This window comes from Micropterus salmoides, unplaced genomic scaffold (assembly GCF_014851395.1).
Source record: "Micropterus salmoides isolate LMB-PRFRI ecotype aquatic unplaced genomic scaffold, ASM1485139v1 Ms_hic_scaffold_11, whole genome shotgun sequence".
Lineage (NCBI taxonomy): Eukaryota > Metazoa > Chordata > Actinopteri > Centrarchiformes > Centrarchidae > Micropterus > Micropterus salmoides.
Genome location: NW_024040152.1, coordinates 6,597,308 through 6,621,806, shown reverse-complemented (window position 1 = coordinate 6,621,806; position 24,499 = coordinate 6,597,308). Strand labels below are relative to the sequence as shown.

The window sequence follows — 24,499 nt, the reverse complement described above, 5'->3', positions numbered from 1 at the left end:
TATTAGTCTCACCACAAGGTTCATTAATAGTTGCAAGGAGTTCTTGTCCATGTTGGATTAGAAGGTGAAGACTGAAATTCACTCTTGACCTTGGAAAGCAGCCCTTAATCAACAATCTCAACACAATCATAATTAACTTTATTGGCCAGTATGCTTAAGAATAGGAATAGAGCATAGAACAAGTTTACAGGAAGAGATATATATATATATATATATATATATATATATATATATATATATATATATATATATATATATATATATATATATATATATATATATATATATATATATATATATATATATATATATATGTGGACAATAACATACAGTGCGGTTTCATGTACAGGTCAGATTGTTACTGTAAACTATGTATATAATGATGGAATAAATATATGGATAATGTAAGTCACTTTACATCTGGGAAAGCTACGTGTGCGGAGGACATCGTGTGATATCGAGCAAAAGCTCCAGAACAGCCACTAATGGACATTGTAGTGAGAAAGTGTTAACTTCATATTTATATTAATACTGATATATATTGCATACATAGGTATGCAGCATATAGGCGGAAATCATGGCCAAAAAGTATTCTTACGTCTTTATTTTCACAAATAACATTAACCATGCTAATAACACATCTGACCTGATTGGATGAAAGTACGATCCATAGACAAGCCTGTACCAATCAGCGATGTTACTGTACAACGCCACTATCCAATCACAGCTTCGGACGTGAGCAGCGTAGCCCGCCTACACGCATCAGCCAGTAGTCTGGCCGAAACAACTGTCATTTAGAGTGAGTGGACATGATGGGGAAGACAGAGCGAGAGCAGGAAAGCACGAATTAAACGTTTCAAGAAGTATCAAAAACAACTTTAAAAGTTACTTGTATGGTGGTTACAGCTTACGTCGGCATGTGTTAGTATCTTACAGGTAAGTTCACACCAAAAAATGCGTGTTGGACAACCTTTTTTACCTCGAGCGCATGAGCTGAATTAAAAAAAAAAAAGGAAGCTAACGTTTTTCTGTAGCTAACAAGCTAATGTTTATCTTACCGTCCCCCGGCTCTCCCCCACCTCCTCCTCTAGAGAAGTAGCAGCTTTGGCAGCACGTCTTTCTTACTGCAACAGGAGTTAACAACCAGTTTCGGAGGATGGCAGCCCCCGGCAACTCGCTTCAACAGTCGAGGGTGAGACGAAGCAATGCGGGCTCCCCTGGCTCCTTCAACAACAGCAGCTGCCGTTTGCACCCCATCCGTGCCACCGTGCCCTACCAGCTCCTGCGTGGGGGTCAGAGCAGCCCGACCCGGGCGCAGACCCTCTATGGAGGAGCCACGAACAGTCGAGGCTCAAGTCCACCCTCCAGCCCGACACTCAATTCAGGAAGTGCAAATTCTAAGCAAAGACTGTCCCCCGAAAATAAGGAGTCCTCCTGTCCCCCAGACTCTCCAGTTTCCAGAGGTAAAAACACTTAATTTAAACCGTTTTACCTTACATAGGCTAAGAAATGCCATGTCACTACATGCTGTTTTCCACTGATAACGTATCCTGGTAACTTCTTCTTCTTCTTCTTCTTCTTCTTCTTTTTTTATTCCACGTAACTGGTATACAGTATACATTATAATATTTTAATAGTGCAAAACATTTATTAAATATTATATTGGGGGTGTGGGGGTGGCCTGTACTTCTAGAACAAGGATGGCAAGTTTAATTATTTAGCATATCATCCACTTGCACAATTACGCATCCATAAAGAGAATAGAGTGCACTACTGGCTCTCTTATTTCCTATGGACTTTTGACAGGAGAGAGGCGGAGGAGAGAATTGGCAGAAAGACATGCTTTCAGTTGTAAAATGGGCCACGTCAGTCCCAGTAGAATCAGTGCTGAGCAAATGGTCAGGTGTTGCCTACTCTGATCTTACTACATACATGCAGCATAAAGTACTCTGCATATTCAGAACATATGCTGAACCTCAGTATGTTGCCTTGCACATGGCTACCAGAGGCTAGTGCTATGTTCTTTCATGTCATGCTCAGCTGCTCCTTGGAAGTCATATGGAGACAAACTGAAGGAGGACATGAGAGTCCAGGCAGCCCTAAATCTGTAATTCCCAGTGTTTCACTAAATTGTATTTATGCATGACACTGTGGCTATTTTTTCAGACTGGTAGCAGTATCCCATCGTAGGCCAGAACTGCATTTTATTTGTATTTTTTTGTGTAAACCCTGTGTTTTATGTACAAAACACAAACATAACCACACAGTATCTGGTGAGTGTTTGAGGCACATTTTTATATAGTAGTGTCTGAATACAGCTTGCTTTTCCAGTATCTGGAGAAAAAAAGGCTGATTGTAGTTCTCCTGACCTCAGTTCCCAGCCACATATCACCACATGCTACATGACTGGATCAATGCTACCTTCATTAGTCATGTTGAATAGCTTTTCCCTCTTACCTCTAACCAAAATGGCAACTCTCTTGTCTCAGTGCAGCATGGTAGTTATTGTAGTGTTGTGTTTGGAATTGTATGTTTTGTGATGTGCTTCACATTCCTCAGTTCTTTTGAATGAGATGACCTCCAACCTTGACCAGTGTACCATGCAAGGCAGGAAACGAAGTCTCTTCCACAACAACAGAGTAGGCAGGCTTACCAGGCACGACTTATTTCACTCGTGTTTGGCTAGCGGTTGGTGTTGATTTCCCACCCCAGTGGCATGCCAAGCATATCTCAGTCCTCTGAAAGGGACGACCTCTAACCCAGGCCAGTGTCCCATGTCAGTGATGATGACGGAGACTTGACCCTCTTTCATTCCTGTGACCTTACAGTCCAAACATGCATGAGAAGCCTCAGATGATGACTATGATAATAATATCAGTGTGGGGTTGGTGGTAGTCAAAAAATGCAAATTGGTCATCTTCCTCTTTAATCACAGCAGTTCAGTTTGATGTGACTAAAGCAGTAGGCTTTGCACTTTGTAATTTATCATTCATTATAGTACTTTGAACCCACTCACATACATAATGCTTACCATTTGGTGGGAAATGTTGTTCAAATGGCCACGAAGTACCATCAATGTCATGCTGCTAATGGACTACACTAGTGTTCAAACAGTTCACATCATTGCCTGATGATAAAGGACAGAGTGAAGAGCATTATATTCCACATCATGACCTTTTAGGTTCACCAGTATGACATTATTCTCTTACCACACAGTCCCAACAATGAATGTCCTGCTCCCTGTCAAAGTGCCAGCTGTGCTGAAACAGCCCTGCTTCATTGTCACCCATTCAAACTGCAGAGTAGGACCAAATGTGAAAATGAGCGTGTTGTCCAAATCACTCGACTCTGTTGGAACTGTACTGCGTTTTCTGTAGTTTCATCAGACTGCTGAATCTTAACTTAAAAGTTAAGTTGCTCATTCTTTACATCACAGTTATAAAAGTTGAAATTTTTGGGACGTACCCATTGGACTCAATGAGTGATGCTAATGATGCTAATGAGCCATTTCCAGACCAGCTGAGGGACAGATGCTGAATAACTTTAAAAGACCGTAGCCAAGATTAATGTCATCATCATTTATATTTTATGGAAGACAGTCACTGCTGAAATTACTGCTTGCAATGAACACACACATTTCAGCTTGAGCAACTAATGTAGAACATAAGTGGAATATGATACTGCAAGTAAGCCTAATGGTTAAAGAGATTCCCTCATAGGGCTGTCGCGGTGAAGTAATTTCCACCGCGGCAATATGTTGGGGCTCAAAAGTGCGGTATGCGGTATTATTGCATTTTTCATCAATGAAGTAATTTGGTGCCCTATAGCAGAGTAAGAGTGTCTGTATCTGTCACCTCACTGCACAGCGAGCCGCTAACAGCAGCTTTATGCAGTCTGAGCAAGCTAGCTGCTGTGTGCACACGCGTGCGCGCCGGTGTGGAGCAGAATGGCTGTCCACAACTAACCACTGCACTGTAGTAACGTTAACGTTATAACTAAATTTCCACAGAAAGCAACATGAAAAACAGCTGCAGGCTTCCGACACACTACGCTCCTTAGTTAGTGAGATTCAAATGATGCTTACTGTCCACAGTTTCTCTGGACTGTCCCTCAGGATCACGTTAGTCCAACATCGCCGAGCGTGCTAGCCACAATAGCCGCGCAGTATGCTAACGGCAAGTTAGCTAACCTTTCAAATAAACAGTAAAACAACATAAAACATGGTAACACTTAGAGCTTCAGAGTGTGAAGTTGGGTCACGTACAGCCCATGGCAATCCATCCTTGAACCGTTACCATATTGGTCAAGCCTACCGTGTAAGATGGCAAGCACCACAACAACTACGATGTTCATACTTCAGGGTGTGTTAAATTAATTTTAATTAATTTTGCGGTTATCGCGACAGCCCTATTCCCTCATAACTGTATGATTTGATTAGAAAAACATGTCACAGTGATATGTGATGTGCTTTATCTAATATAGCAATGCACAGTATCATACGCATTTACAGAATCAATAATCATACCAATTATATCAGTACTCAAACTTTGAAATATAATAATAATTATTATTAGTTAGTAATTTCGGGATGAAGTACACATGAAGTAGTATCAGTATAATCGGACACTGGATCAGTTGTTTGTCCTCTTAACAATGATCAAGCTTGCACAGTCTTGAGCGTTTCATTATTCACTGTGTGGGTGAACAAGTTCAATTGAAATTAATTAAATATGTCCAAGACCATCTACAGTATATATCTGTTAAAGTGACACTTCAGCCCGGCCAGGTTTAGCTTTAGCATAAACTATAATTCTAGGTTCATGTAATGGATCATTTGCCAAAAGTAATTTTGCTCCAACTGTGATCACAAGATGAAGCTAAGTTATTGGGATTTTCCTTTCAAACGGTGTCATGCAGCCTTGTGAAAACCTACAGGAAACCATTCTGCTATGGTTTACTGATTTGGACCACATGTTTGTTTTCACTTTAGCCTCTGCTCTACAGTTAATAAACCACCCATTTATCCCTGGAAATGCTGAGTCTTTTTCACAGCTTGCTGAATGTCCGGTGAAGTTCTTCAACCTGAAAAAATTCCTTTTAATATCACATACACCACTCACTCATCCCTGAAATCAACAGATGGACTGCTTTGATGTCTTGGCTTCTTATAAACTTTCTTTTTTATCATCAGGAGATTATTCTAGTCTGGTAAGGGGGGAGACGATGGAAAATAACCACAATCCCTGTTCTGAGAGCACTGGCTTGCTCTATATCAATATTGATGGAAATTTAGCCTGCTTCCTTTTGTCTACAATGCTTCAGGGAATTTTACTGTAGCCCAGTAAGCTTACTTAGGCAATACCTTTGGGTGGGTAGGCCTGTGTATTCTATGGACAAAAAACAACAATGAATGGCTGTGTAGTTCTGCTAGGATAGGGGTGCCTCATGTAGATAGTTTAGTGTGTGTGTGTGTGTGTGTGTGTTAGTCTGCGTGTTCATGTTGGGAAAGGCCTCTGCCTAAGCCTACTCAGACAAGGAATAGAGTAAATGAGCATGTTTCCTGATCATCATACTATTTGTTTATTCTTTCTTTCATACATAAATTAAGAAATCACAAAAGTGAAATTCAGTCTAATGCATTAAATCCAATTCTTACTGCATTATCATGCAATTCTCAATCTAATGTCTTCATGCTTGTGTGTTTTGTTTCTCTTTTTGTATGCATGTCACTGCAGGAATGTTGAGTGGATGCAGGCAGTATTGATGTGCATTGTGTTGTGGTTGTATGAGTTCTTATGTGGGTGGTGTATACTTAACTGCTCTGGCTCACAGCAAACTGCTCTCATAACATCAGATACTCCTGCTCAGCCATTTACATTTGCTTCAGGCCTCAGCTGTCAAGCCTGCAATTTGCCCTGCATTAATGGTTATAAGATGAGAAATACTGTTGACACTTTTAGAAAACAAGAAGAGATTGCAGGTCAAGGTCTTGTTTCAATAAAACACTGTTAATTGCAGTAGTAAACAAAGGTGAGGGCAAAGTATTTATTATAATGAATTGTTTTTTTGGAGATCTTGTCTAACTCTTAACAGGGACCTGAGTAACAAGTCAATCTGAAAGCCTTCTGTTTTTAATGTATAAAGGATTCGCATACAATCCCCTTTTTGCTACTACTAAAACACATAGTTACAGAAACTAGGAAAAGAAAAGAAACTTATTTTGACAGTAAGACTTTGATTATGAAATGCTTTTCATTTGAGGTGAAAAATGTAAACCATTAGAGTAGTGTCAAAATATGGCCCCTAGTCCTTGGCTACACACTTGCACTGAGAGATTTATTCTACAGTGACGCTTTAATACTCTATGTTGAACTTAGTTTTATTGATACAATCAGGAAAGTTGGCACATCGAATGCCAAAGATGCCTCAGGGTGTGTCTGTGTGTGTCTGTGTGTGTCTGTGTCTCACCGTATTTCTTTGTTCTTTCCCAATTCACAGCAGAAAGGTCCAAGTTACAGGTTCGGAGTTCCAGTGCCATCCGGCGGACATCCTCCCTTGATGCCATCACGGGGCCATACCTCACTGGCCAGTGGCCTCGGGACTCACATGGACCCTACCCTTCCTGCATGAAAGACAAAGCCACACAGGTACCAATCAGTTTGTTATAGGCCTGAACAATGGTGGGCCATATCATATTATTTATATATAGAGTTGCAAAGTAGGAAGAGCTGCTTTTGTTTATGTATTGATCACCACTTTTAATCATTCAACTTCGTTCCTGAGAAGTTTGTTTGATGGACATGTTTTGTCCATCATTTTGGTGGACAGGTCTAAATGCGAGAATACAATGAGATGAAGCCAGTAAGAAGCGCAAATCAGAGTGGTAGTGAATTCGAAACGCTTTGTCGTTTAATTTGTGAACAAAACACAGCACTATAGTTGCATAGCTAAATTCATCTAAAGTTTAACTCGGTGTTTGGATGTTTCTTGCCAAAATGTATCTTGGGAGTTGTAGTTAACTTCTCCCCTGACATTTTTATGTACACAGTCCTGTATATTTGACTTTTTATCAATGGACCAGATGTTGTCTAACACAGTAATTCATCTTTGTGCTGATTATTTAACCAGCAGTTTCATGCCAGTCCAAGTCATAGAAGTGCTCCAACTGTGAGTCTCGTAACATTGACTATGGAAAAAATGAAAGGGACTTTTCCTTCCAGAATTAGGGGTGCCTGAAAGTCTATTTCGGTGTAAAGTATTTTGTGATTTAAACATTTTTCACAATTTTAACAATATTACGACTTGTTATATATTTACATGTACATGTTTATGTACAGCAGCAACATATGGCTGAATGTGGTTGGTTCCAAAAATGGATCAACTTTGTTGGTATATAGATGGCTTGATGATGCTAGATATGGGGTTCCCTGGTAGTGAAATGGTTATGATGCATACTACTTGACCGAAGGGTCCATTGTGATATGTCTGATTTAGCTCAACAGGTGACGGTGATTGAATGATTTGTCACATTGTGCATTTGCTTTGTGGTAATTAATCAGAGAAGCAAGTTGCAATGTCAGGGGGAAAAAAGGAAACCTTCAGAGTTTTTACAAGTTTGGTTTTTACAAGTAAATGTCTTTTTCAGTCATATTCAGGAGGGGATGTGTGAGGAAAATGCTCACTGCAAGAAACACCAGGCTTTGTTTAATAATCATGAACTAGAAGTGTTTTACCTTGTTGAATTGGTTCAAAGTTTGACATCGCAGAAAAATACCTTTAAAATATTGTAATATTATTTTAAGGCCATATGGCCCACACATAGGCCAAAGTGCCTGGCAAATCCCCACTTTTACCTTTCTCCAAGGCAATTATGGTAGTTAGGACTTCCAAATAAATGTTGGTTTCTGTTGTACTGGCTGGCAAATCTACAACTCGTTGCCAAAGATTTTGTTATAGTAATCTGGTGGTGGAGTCTGCTGCCAGTATAGGCCTAATATTTTGCTGAAAATATTCTGATATTTTGTCATAGCACTATATTTATTACATTATAACACTTCATAAGGCCTATGTATGGATTTCACATTGAGCCAGACCACAGTATTTCTGAAAAAGTAGCCCACACATGATCCATCAGTAATCTTGTCATGTGACTGATGTCTAAATGCATTTTTTCTCTTGAGAGCTTAATTTCTGGGGGGGGGTTGGTTGGGTTTGTACTAAGAAAGAATATTGACTATGTATGATCATGACAAGGGCTGCCCCCTCTTTTCTAACAGAAGCCTTTCATGTTTCTGAATGAAAACCACCAAGCCTCATTTACATGGGCTTCGTCCCTTTAACCCCTCATTTGCCTAGCATTTCTTTGTGTGTAGGCTGAGGAAGTGGTGAGAGGGCCTTGCAAGGTCTCTTGCAAGTGGCTGTATGCAGAGTAAACACCTCTAATCACAGGGTTCCTGTGCAGCCCTGGAAAGACTGGACAAGTATGGAAAATCAATTTGAAAATTATCAGATCTTGAAAAATGTTATTGCCCCAAAATGTCTGGGCACATATACACAGCAATCTTGTAGACATACTGTTTTTTTGCACATTGTGATATTTGCTTGAGCTATTATAGTGCAATGGCCTTGACCACATTTCCCAGCCATTATGAGCAAGTATCTGATTGAAGGCTGACCAAAATGATAATCCAGTTAAGAGATTTATGTCTGTCAAAGCTGTAGATATTTGAGATGGAAAACATTTGGCTATGTTGTAACGATGTGGGAGAGTGTGACACACTTGACAGTTGAACGATTAAATGCACAAACTCCCCCAAGGATAGTCAGGGACCACTTCCTGTTAACAAGCTATGCCTGGGTCCAGCTCTTTTTAAAAGACAACAGCAGCAGAAAGCAGCAGACAAAAGGTCCCTGGCTTCTTTTGTTGTGCATGGCACAAGTTCAAGACAGCCTCTCCTTTGAGCTGTAATGTAGCCTTGCATGGAGGTGAAGTTGTTTGCACCTGTCCCTCAGGCTATGGCTGAGGCGAGGAGAAATCCCACTGCTTACCACCTGGCCCTCGTGGCTGCACAGCCTGCCTGCCTTTTGTGTGGGAGTTGAGGAGCAGAGGGCCCATACATATGCTAATCACTGTTCCGGGATAGGTCTGTGTGCCCTAGGCCCTGTGGTTACAGAACACAGAGAACGTCTGTATGAAGATTAGGGCCCTGACACACCAAGCCGACCTTAAAGAACTAGCACTGACAAAGGCAGACTGATCAAACAGTTTGCATTGCCTCGCTTCTTATACAGCCGATGGCCAGCTAACCGCTGACATGCATGTACGTTCTGCGCCTGCGTGAGAGGAAATAACTAATCAGCAGTCTGTATTTGTAATCTGAAAAACATAACAGAAAGACAAACAAAAAAGTTAGCCTTCTGTTAATCATGCCATGAATTGAATATGGAATGTAAAGTAGTAAGTTTACTGGCAGTAAAGCAAAGTAAGCAAAGCTTAAAACCACTGGTGCCAAACACAAGTCACAAATACTTAAAGAAGGCCTGCCATTGCCGGACTTCATATGAGCTCAATGTGAACTGATTTGGATGTTGTAGGTTATCGGTTTGTCTGATTATGAATGAAAGCAGTTTGAAGCAAGAACAGACAACAAATGTGCAGTCTTAGAGGCATTTATTCATTTTCTGCAATACTCAGTGAGTTTCAGACATATGCAAGATAACAGATACAGAAACTCACCAAATCAGAATGCATTATTCTCCGCATCTCTAAACCCCAGCAAATGATAGCAGTGGTACTCTGCTTGCATGTTTCGGCATGCAATCTAAACAAACCAGCAACAAATTCCACAGCAATTCTGTTGAAGCTCAGTCATTATTTCCTGCTTTGGAACAGAGCTGGATTCTTGAGGATGTTGCCTGCATGTAACCATTTGGGTGGGAATCATAATGGGAAGCAAGCTGCAGGTTACAGTAACAGAGTTTTATTAAGAATTTAAGAACATTATCAGGCACAGCACCTGGCACACAAGTCTACAAAGCACACAAGTCAGGCCAGAAGTTCAAGAGCTAGCATGATAAAAGAGCCTCTGAGGTAAATAAAGATGGATCTTCTTGTTAACAATTTATTCGGGGAACAGAGACAATAAATAAAGATAGCCTGCAGTATTTTTAACCTTCTTGTCTTACTATGGGGGGAAATTATTATTTTTTGGTTACATACGTAGATATCGACCATAAAGAACAATGTGAACTCTGTGACGCCTCTGGCCTGTTGACATCTTTAAACTAATTAGCTTTCTTGAGTGGATTCATCTAGAAAGTCTATTTTGTGTCTGAGTGTTTATAAGCCCACAAGCTGATATTTGTTTAAATGTCTGCTTGAATGCAAACAACTAGGGTACTTACTAGAGGCTAAATTCTCATATTAACTGTTGAACTATTTCTTTTTTGTGCGCATGTACTGAAAGTTGCTTTCATCATTTAACTGTAAGTACACATTTATTATCATTCTTATTTAAATCATATTCAAAAAGATTAATTTGATTTAACTGTGCATTCAGACCAAACTTGAATTTAATCCTTGCTTCACTTGTAATCGCTGGACTACTGCCAAATGTTGACACACAACGCGAATAAACACAACCTGCAATTACTACAGTTGTATGAACCCAAAGTAAACATTTTGCTGTGATTTAGTTGCAATAAACGGTTCAAAATGATGCCAAAGTAACTACAACATGATGCAGAATTCGTGCTTTGTCAGGTTTGACAGCAGGACAACAACTTTTAAAATGTTTGTTTTCTGAATAGAGTTCGATTGATCAGGGCTATGCTATGCTAACATTAAGTGGTTCCCAGTTAGGTACAACAAAAGCTAGATAAAGTAACAGATGTACATTTTCTGAACTCAACAGGTAGTTCAACTTTCTTGCTTTCTTTTCTCCAGGCAATGTCCAGTTTTGTCTTTTTTTTTAAATTTTAATTTAAATTTTTTAATTTTGAAGTAGGGTTGGGCGATCTGGCCAAAAAGTGATATCCCGGTACCGTTAGGCAGAATTCTGGTGTGTGTATATATATATATCTATATTTTCTGCTAAGTGGGCAGAGGTTTTGGCAGGCTTTTTTTTTTAAATTTATTTATTTTTACTATTTTTAGTAACTTGTTTCTTATTTCACCATTTTAATTATACTTCATTCTCCATCTTAAGTATCACTCACTTATTGAATTCGCCTCCTTCAGTTCTCTTCATACTCACAGACCTGACCTCTGCTGCAAACACGCCATTGCCAGAATCAGCTCAACTCGCCTGGACTCTACTGGACTCTGTTTGGCCGTCCTCAAATTCCCATTGCAAGTAGCACCCAGAGATTGCACCCCTCAATGTAGCTGATCGTCATAGCGATGCCACACTCAACTGCCGCAACGTAATGTTCAATGCGACACACACACACACACCAGCGATGCACAAACAGCTGTCTCTTGATTTAAGTTAAAATGTTTCAACATTACTCAGAATGCAAAGACTGAGGAAATACGAAAAAAAAAGTACCTTGTAGCAGATACAAGTACAACAACTTTTACACAATGGACAACCAAAAAAAGGCGAGTAGCGTCGAGGCGAGTCGAGCTGGTACCATGCAGTGGAAAATGGGCTTTATCGTCTCTCTCTCCCTGTATGTTTGCTTTGGTGACTTTCTCCATCAGTAGTAGGCTAGGCTGTATAGTCACCAGGAAAAAAAATACTTTTCCTCCCGTGATTTCGTTCACAGCAGCAGCTGAGCTGCATGTTGAGGTGTGTTGACAACGTAGCCTATCAAAACAAAACCAACGTGGTAGCTAATGAATAACATCTGACTGGTGTGTTCATTGTGACTTTACCTGGTCAGCTCTTGTAAAATATCCACAGTGTTGCGACTTGTAACGTAATCACTGTGTTTCTCTGATAAATGCTACAATGTGTCGCCTAACCTGGGCGGCCCACCGAAGTAAAGTGTATGTGTGGGGAAACACTGAATGAACCGTGTCTTTCTTATTACAAGCCAGGTCTTTCTTCAGTGTCGACCAGCACTGTGTCTCCCTCCATGTTGTTAGAGACTTTGTGAGTAGACGGCTGCAAGGGACAGGCTGCGCAGTGAGGGAGAGAGAGGAGCAAGCAGGAGATTATTTGTTCAAAAGCTGCAGCGCTGCTCCCGGTTCTTTCCTCCACAGCTCCCTCGTTGCTCAAGCAGCTCGCTGTCGGTCAGCGGAGTTTCACTCCCCCACTCTGCCTGGTGCTCTCACTACAGATGAAAATTTTCAACTCTCGCTAGTTGCTTCGCGTCGCCGGCAGCAGGTCCTTCGCACCACCCGAAAGGAAATTGCGCCTCTGCATTGACTTTGTATGTAATCTTGCCGCCCCCGACCCTTGCTTTGTGTTTGATCTGAATGCACAGTAAAGTTCATGAAAATGAGAATGAAGCAACACTTGGAGAGTAAAAGGAAAATATCACTTTTATAACTGAATTTATTGTTGCTGTACCAAAGTGACAATGAACTCCTTCATTTTCTCTTTTGATCAAAATGATTGTGCTTTTCATTTGAACAGTATTGTGCAGCCCTAGTAAAACACATCACTCACTGCCAAATAAAAAGCATTTCACATATCATAGAGTTACATGTAGCGTGTAGCGCTCCCTACTTTACGTCACAGAACATCTGTGAGAACTTAATTTTTCCTCAACAGCTAAGTCCACAACTCCAGAAAGCCTCTCTGCCCTTTTACAGCAATCTGCATTCTGTATGAACAGATTAGGCTGCAGCATTAAGTCCCTCAATGTTTGGCAGAGGCATCAAATAGCACAAGCCATTCCATAGGCCATGCACAAAATGTTAATGCTAAATGCTAGCTACACATCTGCCATCCAGCGTGGCCAAGCACAGTGGTCCTTTTTATGAGAGCACAAGCACTCATTTAATTCGCTGTCCTTTTCTGGGGAAACCAGCGCCAGCAATCCAGGGCAAACAGGTTCACGGGTGTTCCTCATTATTCACAGTGTGATATTCCATATCATAGGGCAAGGCTTGTGCGTTAGTTGGAGAGCCATAGAGGTTTTTCTGTTTGTGAGAGGTCAGACATAAGGCAGTGTGAAGACACTGACATTTAAGATGTTTCGTACTACTGTGACCATAAAACGTCAGACGTTTGAGGATTTGTTTGAGGACCAAAGGCACTGTTGATAAGCATAATCAGGGGGAAGTATGTGGTTTCAGACAACCCTATGAAACATCCTCAGTCTGTTTCTTTTCTTTTTTTGCATATATTTACATAACTTAACCGTTTCCTCGTTTATGCAGTAGAGGTCTAAAAGACACATTCAGTGAGACAGAACTGCCTCTGTGCTTTCTGGTAGGGAATGTTTTGTATATCAGATGTTTTATTACTGGTGTACTAACGACACAAAATTTCTCTGTAGACTTGTTGACTCAGTATAAGTCTAGCGTTGTGCTGTGCATATTCTGCCAAATCAGTGTACATAGGATAAATTGTACTAATTTGTAGATTAATTTAAAATGCTAAAGGTGGAAACTGGGAAATTAGCTGGTGGGAAAACTAACAGCTGCTAGTAAAGTCCTTGTAAATGTCACCTGTGGCTGACAAGAATCTCCTTGGCAGGTAATCATATATTATTCTGTAGGTTGGTTTAGCCTGTAGAAAAAAAGTTTTATGCCCACAGATGTATTTATCCTTACCCGACTTACTAATGGAAGCAGTCAAATGTGCTTTGACTTTAGTTTTTCCTGTTGAATGTGGTTCTTTCCTTAGGGATGGTATATCATGACTGTTTTGCTCATTTTCATTGATTCCAGATTTGCTGCTCTACTTCTGAGGTCACAGCACTCATTACTGCTTTTACCCACATCTTACTCAACTGCTTATTCAAACATTTAACATTTTAGGTATTTAGTTGATGCTCATATCCTGAGTGACTTCACAATGAGGTGGCACATCAGGTATCCAATGTCTTTATCAGGACATTTCATCAGTTTAAAGGAGAGGTTTTTGTATAAAAATCGTACTTCTCTTGGACTCGTTTACTTAATGTATGTTTGAATATATGTAGGTAAAAGTGTGTGTGTGTGTGTGTGTGTGTGTGTATAAATAAATAATCTCATTTATACATACTGTATCTTAATGAGCTAAATGATGATGAATATAACACTCAACAAGGATCACATCTGTGACCTTTCAGTTATCTGATCTCTATAAACATTATGCTACGTAAACAAATCTCAGAAACTGCAGGTTACTTAATCTTAGCCTTTAAGGGTGTATTCTATTTATATCTTTGCATCCACACAATGGAAACTTGTGTTTATGGTCTTGTGCAGGAGTAAATCATACTTGTCTTTGTGTGCCCATGCAGCACAAAATATGCTATTTGGTCTCCCCAGTATCGTACAATACATTTGAAGCACCTAACAATATCACGAGTTGTGAAAATTATGACTTATAGAACATGTGGTTGTATGTCTGCATGTATTTCTGTGTTTCAGACTCCAGGTCTCTGGATTGAGGAGGGAGCAGAACAGGGTCCTCACCAGCGGTCAGCCTCCTGGGGCAGCGCAGACCACCTCAAAGAGGTAGATTCACCTGTCACAGCTGCTTCTGACAACGAACGCCACAGACAGTGGATTAACACGGGGAGAAGTGTTAGTAGCAATCCTGTCTGACTCTAACCAAGGCCAGACAAGCTTAAACATTCATGAAGCCTGATCAAACATGCATGTTTGTGTCATTTTTGAGGTTTATTCCATTTACTCAAAATGTGTTTTATTTGTCAGGGTTTGAGGTCAACCTAAATATTATGCTTCTTATGCTCGGTTTCCGCTCGTGTCTATCTGCTTGGCTTGGTGGCCAACCAGCTGACCACATGGAGCTATTAGATCTCTAGCTCTCCAGACCACAGTCTAAATTTAACCTACTTCTCCCGTCTGTTTCCCACTCAACTGAACCCTTGCATCTCATTATGGCCTGTTGTTTTTGAGAGACCGTACAGGAGTTCCTCTCAAGGGTGAACGGCCATATTGTTTCCTCTATAGCTGGCACAGAGTGAACTGATTAAAGGGTAACTTATGCTGCTTAGAAACCTTACAGATAGCCATTTATATTTTTCTGTTTCTGGCATAAGACATCTGTGTGTCATTATTTACTTCCAAAATATTAATGGCAGACAGATGTTCTTGGTCTTTTGTTAGTATTGACCAGAAAAAACAAAATACACTTTTACTTTTCAACCAGATGTAAAGACCAGCACACAGAACACATTCTATAAGTAACTTTATGGCCAAAATGCCGAAGATAGAGTTCCTGATAAGTTCAACTACATAATACACAGGTGTGGTTGGTCAATACTGTAACATGTCAAATTGAACAGACTTTACCTTGAAGAATCAAGATGATCAATTTGATTTAATTCACATTACTATTAATTTGCAACAATGAGAAATTAAATAGTTCTTTTATACATAATAAAATTAAACATGGTGTGGATGTAAACTACCATGTAGTCATATTGCACTTTTAAGCAATGCCAACAGATGGAAAGGCCACACAGGAAGAGACACATTTCAATAAAGAGAGATGCACAAAAACTGTGCAAGTGTAAATGTAGCCATACACTATAACTTTTGCGCTCAAGACAAACAAACAAAAAAACTAGATCGATAGTGTATAACTTTATAAAGACAATCACAGGGGGCAATCAATAGCACAGTCACGAAAACCTGTCTTTATCATCCTCTGAGATTACCTCAGGATTGCCTGGACTTGTCATTATCGACCGCTGTGGTCATTCAGTGAATGTAGTGAACGGCATTCTAGTGCTCTTAACCTCTGCAATTACATGTGTGGGAGGGGAGGGGAACTATGAGAAAAGCAAGTATCTTTGTTGACTGTGTTGCCAGGATTACAAGATCAGCATTGAAGACCACACCTTTGTCTGCATAGTACAACTATGTCTGTTTGGCTCACAAAGGGTATCCTATCTTTAGGCTGATACTGGGCCAAATGCAGAAACACCCATTGACCTAATTTGTTACATGACCAGATATACATAAGAGCTAATATGCTTACAACCTTCTGGCTCCATTCATTTCACTGAAAGTGAAAATTCACATGTTGAAATATTGCCTTCATGACTAGATTGTGATCTGTCATTTGCTGAAGTGATGTTACTTTTCTTCCAGCAGATTGCTAAACTGAGACTGCAGCTGCAGCGCAGCAAACAGGTCAGCCGACAGAGCAAAGACAGGGAGCAGTGCTCACTGCAGCTTTCACAACAGCCTCAGCATGGCATTGCATGCCAATCACAGGTGAGAAATTGTCAGTATTTATGCCTTGACAAACTGAGTCACTAACGTGCTCTTTTCAGGTGAAAACATTAACTAACTCTGACTTTGGCGATATAAGATTTTACCCTGACAGCAATGTAGCCAAGTAAAAAACATACAAGTGACGGTCACCAACCCATATCATAGCTGCTGAGGATAAGAAAAGTTAATATGAAAATACCAGAGTAAAAGTGCCTGTATATTTTATGCCATGTTCTTTTAGACTTGTTGGTGTATATTTGATCATAATCAAAGTTTATGATGTATGTTGCGACTGGGTCTAGTTAATGAGTCCCCATTCTTGTGTTGAAAGAAGAGAGGATAGAGGGAATGTGTCTGGGCATGCCCTGTTCTCTCCTTGGTTGCAGTTCATTCATTAACATATGCCCAGCAACAGTACACATCCACCACTGTGGGAAAATTAACATAAACAGTAATATGCAATGCCTTACACCAAACTATGGTAGATCACAATCTTGGCTGTGTTTTTGTTCCCTGTGACATGTAATCCCACTTCAGTAACATGTATTTAAACTGAACGCCTCCACCCATCAAATTTCTCATGAAACTGGATCAGTGTCAATTCAGTACTGCAAGCAGATCCTTGTGTCACACAGTGAGACATAACGCAGTATTGTGTATTTAATGGCACAATTGAACTGGATGTCTTTCGGTGTGTGGTGAAGAGCATATTTGAGTAGATCTTATTTTGATGTATACATAATTTTGTCTTTCCAGTACAAGGGAACTTCATCAGCCTTGTTGGCAATGCCTGTGCCAAAATCTTTCATATGCAGAGTGCCGAGCAGTGTGGAGGGCATCAACCACGAGCTAGAAAATGTGTTTATCAGAGAAGACTGGCAACAGGGGATACAGGTAGGGATGTGTACTCACACAAACCATGGGTCAAGCTGTTTTTTGAAGAAAGTTATCAAAGTGCTTGTTGGATTGCGTGTGTGTGTGTGTGTGTGTGTATCACATACTACAAGTTTAATTTGCCAATTAAGTGTATTAATAAAATACAATGCAGCTAATTAAAAATGAGCCACACACAGTATATTGCCTACACGGTTTGTTATCTGGTTAATGTATTAGGAAATTGCTACAAGTATGTAACCCAAATTTAGGATTCGTCTGGTGTGAGTACAGGAGCAAAAATCCAGTCTGTGATCCAAATGTAATCAAAAACACATCACTATCAAAACCAAAACACAGGATTGGAGCTTGCCATCAGTCTAAATTGATTCACTGTCTTTTAAGATGGAGACTAAAGGACTACACACAGGCAGTGTATAATGCATGCCAAACACCCACACCCAAATAGATTTTTAAACTCTGCTTAAAATGTATTGCTTGCTAACATAGTCTTGTAAAGTCACTTGCAGCATTGTGCATCATAGTGTCAGACAGCATATATTCTGACTCACACCGAATTAAATGGTTTTCAGGCAAGGGGGCATGTAATTCTTGTCTGATGTGGAGTCATAAACCTTGGCAGGTCTCTAAAGCTCCCCTCTAAGAAAGTCTCAGATGCACACACACTTTAAACATACACACCACTACAGATTTACAGCCGGCTACGCACCAAGTCTATTTTTTATTATTTTTTTATTCCTGCTCTCTCATTTGAATCAGCTGTGCCAAAGCTGCACATCACACTGTTCATCTTCTTTCAAGTATTACCATCTGGTGTGGTGTTTGCTTCTCCAGCTGCCCTTTAAACAGACAGACAAACACACTAGAGGCTTTTCAATTCCAGTCATTCTTAGATTTAGGACATTTTTAGCTAATGCTCATAACCCGGAGTGACATCGTCCATTGAGTGAGCAGGTACACACAATTTAGTTGCACAGGAAAGGTTTTTCAGTTCAAATGGGATTTTTCAAGAACACATTGGCTGTTGTGGGTGATTGAATGTGACCTTTCGAGTTATAATTCTCTGTAAACGCAAAGCACCACCACTCTGCCGTTTTTAGGATCCATGTATGTTAACGCACGACCTCTTACCACCTTTGATCTTACAGGCCATGGATGTGGTAGATGGCCGCCGCGCCCCTTTCCCTCCACATCACTACAATAACAGTGGGGACACACGTGACACAGACACACAGGCCCCTTCAAGCGGTGACTCCAGCCCGTTGCCTCGCCCCTGTAGCTCTGATCATCTTCACTCCCCCGACGGAAGCCCCTGTTCTGCAGAGGAAATCGACAAAGGTGTGCCTTGTTTGACAGATGCAACTTTAGTGTTCAGTGCATTAAAGAAGAACTCTACCAACTTTACACATCTAAGTCTGTTTATGGGTCTTTGGGGGTTTGCATAAAGAGTTGAATAAAGTCTCCAGAGGGAGCTGCGCAGAATCTGGTAAATTACCTCAAATGATGTTACTTGAGCAAGCGTTGGTTAGGGGTGTGAGTGCACAGAATGAGGCACACCCAAGCTTTCTTAAATAAATTATTAAAAAACACTATATGTAAGGTTTTCCACTGCAAATACAGTGAGGAAAATAAGTATTTGAACACCCTGCTATTTTGCAAGCTCTCCCACTTCATGGAGGGGTCTGAAATTGTCATCGTAGGTGCATGTCCACTGTGAGAGACATAATCTAAAAATAAAATAAAATCCAGAAATCACAATGTATGATTTTTTAACTATTTGTATGATACAGCTGCAAATAAGTATTTGAACACCTGAGAAAATCAATGTTAATATTTGGTACAGTAGCCTTTGTTTGCAATTACAGAGGTCAAACGTTTCCTGTAGTTTTTCACCAGGTTTGCACACACTGCAGGAGGGATTTTGGCCCACTCCTCCACACAGATCTTCTCTAGATCAGTCAGGTTTCTGGGCTGTCGCTGAGAAACACGGAGTTTGAGCTCCCTCCAAAGATTCTCTATTGGGTTTAGGTCTGGAGACTGGCTAGGCCACGCCAGAACCTTGATATGCAGTCGCCCTGTCCCATGTGCAGAAAAACACCCCCAAAGCATGATGTTACCACCCCCATGCTTCACAGTAGGGATGCTGTTCTTGGGATGGTACTCAATTCTTCTTCCTCCAAACACGGTTGGTGGAATTATGACCAAAAAGTTCTATTTTGGTCTCATCTGACCACATGACTTTCTCCCATGACTCCTCTGGATCATCCAAATGGTCATTGGCAAACTGAAGACGGGCCTTGACATGTGCTGGTTTAAGCAGGGGAACCTTCCGTGCCATGCGTGATTTCAAACCATGACGTCTTAGTGTATTACCAACAGTAACCTTGGAAACGGTGGTCCCAGCTCTTCTCAGGTCATTGACCAGCTCCTCCCGTGTAGTTCTGGGCTGATTTCTCACCTTTCTTAGGATCATTGAGACCCCACGAGGTGAGATCTTGCATGGAGCCCCAGTCCGAGGGAGATTGACAGTCATGTTTAGCTTCTTCCATTTTCTAATGATTGCTCCAACAGTGGACCTTTTTTCACCAAGCTGCTTGGCAATTTCCCCGTAGCCCTTTCCAGCCTTGTGGAGGTGTAACATGTTGTCTCTAGTGTCTTTGGACAGCTCTTTGGTCTTGGCCATGTTAGTAGTTGGATTCTTACTGATTGTATGGGGTGGACAGGTGTCTTTATGCAGCTAACGACCTCAAACAGGTGCATCTAATTTAGGATAATAAATGGAGTGGAGGTGGACATTTTGAAGGCAGACTAACAGGTCTTTGAGAGTCACAATTCTAGTTGATAGACAGGTGTTCAAATACTTATTTGCAGCTGTATCATACAAATAAATGTTAAAAAATCATACATTGTGATTTCTGGATTTATTTTTTTTTTAGATTATGTCTCTCACAGTGGACATGCACCTACGATGACAATTTCAGACCCCTCCATGATTTCTAAGTGGGAGAACTTGCAAAATAGCAGGGTGTTCAAATACTTATTTTCCTCACTGAATTTTAATTGCAAAGTACCTTGTGACAAACTAACTAAACAATATGTAAAGCTCAATTGCTTCACATTGTGTTAAAACAAACAACAGAATATATAAACAGTGAAGAATACAAATGAGGCCCCCTTTCCTGAGAAATATGCTTTGCTGACCTGCCCTTCTTCAACCTTTCTGTGTTTGCTATCAGTTCTCACCTGTTGCTTCTGCCCTAGCTGGCTCTCCCAGCATGTTTGCGCCTGTCCTCCTCCTATTCTTTCCTGACCCTTTCTTGCTGCTTCAGCTGCCACAGCAGCACCTAACAGTATTCAGAAGAAATTAATTGGATAGCTAGTCACACTGGTCGAACTGTTCTGCTTTCCCGTTTGTTTTCCTCAGTTTCTAGGTACTTTGTTCTGCTAACAATCTGGTCCAGGCTATCTTTGTGCCTCCCTACAGCAAGCCTTTTTGGTTAGGTACTGAAAGCTGGCATCAAATCCAGTCAGACTGTTTTTGATTTAAATAATAACTTTTGCATGGAGCCAGTTTTGCATGGATAGTATTTTATTACGGCAGCTTTTGTTTAATTGGTTAGAAGTTTAGCTTCTTTTGTGGGTTGAGCAAAAAACGGGTTTTGTAGTATGTTTATATACCATAAAGGAAAGTCCTGGAAAAAAATATTGATTTAGTATCAGTACGAAAAACGTGAGTATTGTATTAGCAGCAAACTTTCAAATGAAAATTTTAAGCACAATGCAGCTCCTAAGAATCAATAACCAATGTTAATTTTTCTTTGCTTTTGTCTCATTAAAACTACAATAACATGTCATCATCTTTACTATATTTCCAGACAGCGTGTGCAATTCTCCTCTCCCAAAGTTTGCCACTTCTCCCAAACCTAACAACAGCTACATGTTCAAACGAGAACCTCCAGAGGGGTGTGAGAAGGTCAGAGTGTTCGAGGAGATGGTGTAAGTATTTTTTTCATTTTGTTTTTAAATGTACTCTCATATTTGACACTTTGCACCGGCATAGTTCTTCTGTCTGTCACAGAGTGAACTGATCATTAAAATAAAAACAGATACAGTACTGTACTATTTCATGGACTCTACAATCCTGTTAGTGGACAATACAACAAAGCTAACGAGTTTATTTGCATTGTGGGGGGCAGGGATCGGGCCAAATGGCTTTGTAGGATAAACAAGTTGCATTTAATCAAAATAGTCATGTAAATAGAAAATAACAAGCATAAATACTGAGCTCAATTTTTTTGTCTTCAGGTCGGGCAAATCAAAAGGCTTCCCTCTCTTTTCGTGCCCTGACAAAAACAAGGTGAACTTCATTCCCAGGGGCTCTGCCTTCTGCCCTGTCAAACTCCTCTGCTCCTCCCTCTTCTCCCCCGTCTCATCCTGCTCCTCCACCAACCCTGGTCTCCATAGCAACGACAGCCCAGGGCCTCAGGTGACCTCGACTCTGCCCACTGCACCACAGGCTACCTTTCTGGCCTCCGCTGACTGGAGCACCCACGCAAGCACAGGCGTAAACACAGAAAACAGCACAGACAGCCAGAGCCCCGACGCAGATGTTGGAAAGGATGGCTCAGCACAAGTACTCCTCACCAGCTAGTCCTCAGGTATTCATGAAACCACCCACAGCTTAAAAAAATCATCTAGTCAAGTGGTATGGGTTTTAAACAAACAAAAAACACAAAAACTACAAAAAAAAATCCTTGCACTCCGTTAATCCTAACGTTAGCCAGCAGGGAGTGCCCAAGGTCTAGAAATTACAAACATGTAGGAGGATGATAATAGCAGCATCCTGCTGCACAAGCATTTTTGCTCTGTCCCAGTGTTGTTCCCGCTGTTGGTGAACTCTGTTTCATCAAGAAAACTTTATGGCTTGATCATTAAGAGTGTACTGACCTTGGGCACAGCTTCCCTTCACCCATCACTAACCTAGCCTTCTCCTCTGTACCGTGATAACACCCATAACAAAATAGCTTTGCTTTCTTTTACAAAAAATAGAAATTTCTGCTCAAATTATTTTGTTGTGTAGCGCCTGCAGTTTTACAAAGATTAAATTAAAAATGAAAAATCTTTGACAAAAGACAACTATGAGGTATCAGAGAAACACATTATACTCATGTTATCTAACCAGCTTATTAGCTGTTCAGTAAGCTAGCACCTAAAGTACATTTACTTTAGCTTTTTGACAGGATAGGAAATGGTTGATTCATATTTAAAAAATATCAGGCTGTCTTACATTCAGAATACATTGCCTGACTTTAACCACAATGTTTGTGCTTGTTAAGACCTGGCTCAGAATGATGTAAGCTGTGGCCTATAATGTCTGTTTATTTTTTTTCTAGCACAGTGTCTATGTAAAACCAACAGCTGCTTCAATGCAGGATCCACCCAACAAGCCTACAAGCCAAACCTAGATATGCATTTCTAGTCTGATCACTATTAAACACATGGTTAGCTCAACACAAACTGCAAATCAGCTTCTTTTTTTCCAGTGACCAAATAACCAATGATAAAGCACACAACATTCCCATTCCCTTGTTTTATTGCCCCACACTACACAGAACAGTAACTCAGGTCATGTGGAATGTACTTGCTTGGACTATGTTGCCTTTCCCCAGTGTTGATGACTTTCTTTTATAGAAAGACATTCCAGTCGTTTGCATATATGTTATATTTTCTTCCCTGGAGAGGGAGATTATTACGGACTGAATCAACTGATTGATGTCACAGCTTGTGACAGTTAACTTTTGCATTAACCTGTTCAGGTTAGAATTTCAGGTGCTATGACACATTCCAGAAATCACGGTTGCATTGGTCAACCGTGATTACTCATGTAAACGCAACTAGCTACATAAGCTACACCCTCCTGAATTGAGAAGTTGACAAATATGTTGTTTGTTCCACCCCTTTGTTAAATATGTACCAAAGCAAATTTAAAAAACAATGAAAGGCCTGTCATGTATTAGGGACAAAAGAGGCACCGTTTTTGTGCCAGAAGCAGAATGTTTATGTGCACTTTGTTTTGTTTATTAACAATTCAGCGAAAAATAAACACTGTTCAGAGTGTTTCAAACACAGTCGATAATCGTTAAACCAAGTTTAAGCACTTACTTGGGAGTGAGACTATAATCACTATTTTTATTTTAGACCAATTTGTAAGTTAAAACAATCAGAACTTGAGTTTGCAATTGATTTTTGTTTGAAGTAAAGCTACACTAACAGTTTTTGTGTAACACAGTTGGGCTCAATATTCAGAACCAACCAGATGTGCCCTGACATTATCTGCACACTGCAAGTTGTCACAAGAACATACAGAACGAAAAAACCCCACAACTGATTTAGCAAACTAGGAAATGTTTCATTCCAAAATGTTGGTCTATCCAGCCACTTGCACACAGAAACACAAATCTGAACAATATGCAACACATTCCACACAAATTTAATTTGAAATACTCTTTTCTGCTTGTAGCTCCAAGAGTTTCAATCATACTAATTCTGATTTTATTCACAAGCTTATTGTGCAGTGCAGTTACGAAATGGTTGCCATGTTTGGCAATGATGAATCAGTTCTCCTGTGTATTACGCATTTTTATGTAGATCTTGTGTGTTTTTGAATAAAGAAAACAAAAACTCTTTTTGGATTGGTATGTAATCTTTTCAAAGGCCATACATAAACACATCGACTAACATTATCAGTATTCAGAAGCATTTATATACAAATAGGAGTCGAGGTAAGGCAATCGATGTATTTGGTTATGATTTTAAATATTAACAGATCAACATCAAAATTGACACAAGGCAAAGTTACAACAAAATAAATTTGCAGTCCATTGTAATATACTGTGTAAGGAATCCAATAATTATGAGGTGCTATATTGTTGACTTGTGTTTCAGATTAAGGCATGTACTTAGAGGTGTGTGTGTGTGTGTGTGTGTGTGTGTGTGTGCGCGCGCGCGCAGCATTGTTGTCAATCAGTAGAATATGATTGTATTTTCTTGATTATCAAACTATCCAGTTAGTTCGGCTCTGAACACAATACACTGCAAATGTTGCCCATGAAAGCCAATGACTAAATAAATACATGTCCAAATGAAGAGAATAAAAAAGACTGATCATTCAATCACACTGGATGACATAAAACGAGGCATGCATCATGCAATAATAAATGAGTGATGTGTGCATTTTTACTTCTGGAATATATG

At 40.2% G+C, this 24,499-nt stretch overlaps 1 protein-coding gene across 2 annotated transcripts; it reads left to right on the top strand.

Annotated features, from left to right (window-relative positions):
• The first annotated feature begins 788 nt into the window (after positions 1-788).
• On the top strand, positions 789-23,930 carry LOC119897061 (glucocorticoid-induced transcript 1 protein). 2 transcript variants are annotated; one of them, XM_038710602.1, is made up of 10 exons: positions 789-936; positions 1,092-1,463; positions 6,499-6,647; positions 14,534-14,620; positions 16,226-16,351; positions 17,108-17,245; positions 18,394-18,583; positions 21,121-21,241; positions 21,551-21,903; positions 22,639-23,930. In XM_038710602.1, the coding sequence occupies exons 2-9, from the start codon at positions 1,157-1,159 to the stop codon at positions 21,894-21,896; spliced, it is 1,464 nt and encodes a 487-aa protein (XP_038566530.1). In that variant the 5' UTR covers positions 789-936; positions 1,092-1,156; the 3' UTR covers positions 21,897-21,903; positions 22,639-23,930. The 2 variants fall into 2 exon arrangements, with proteins under 2 accessions (XP_038566530.1, XP_038566529.1); XM_038710601.1 differs by having other exon boundaries at positions 21,551-23,930.
• The last annotated feature ends 569 nt before the right edge of the window (positions 23,931-24,499 follow it).

Excerpts from the sequence above, each read along its gene's own strand:
- LOC119897061 (XM_038710602.1), top strand. The coding sequence starts at position 1,157 with ATGGCAGCCCCCGGCAACTCGCTTCAACAGTCGAGGGTGAGACGAAGC. Across the intron at positions 6,648-14,533 it reads TGAAAGACAAAGCCACACAG|ACTCCAGGTCTCTGGATTGA; the intron begins GTACCAATCAGT and ends TCTGTGTTTCAG. Across the intron at positions 16,352-17,107 it reads GCATTGCATGCCAATCACAG|TACAAGGGAACTTCATCAGC; the intron begins GTGAGAAATTGT and ends TTGTCTTTCCAG.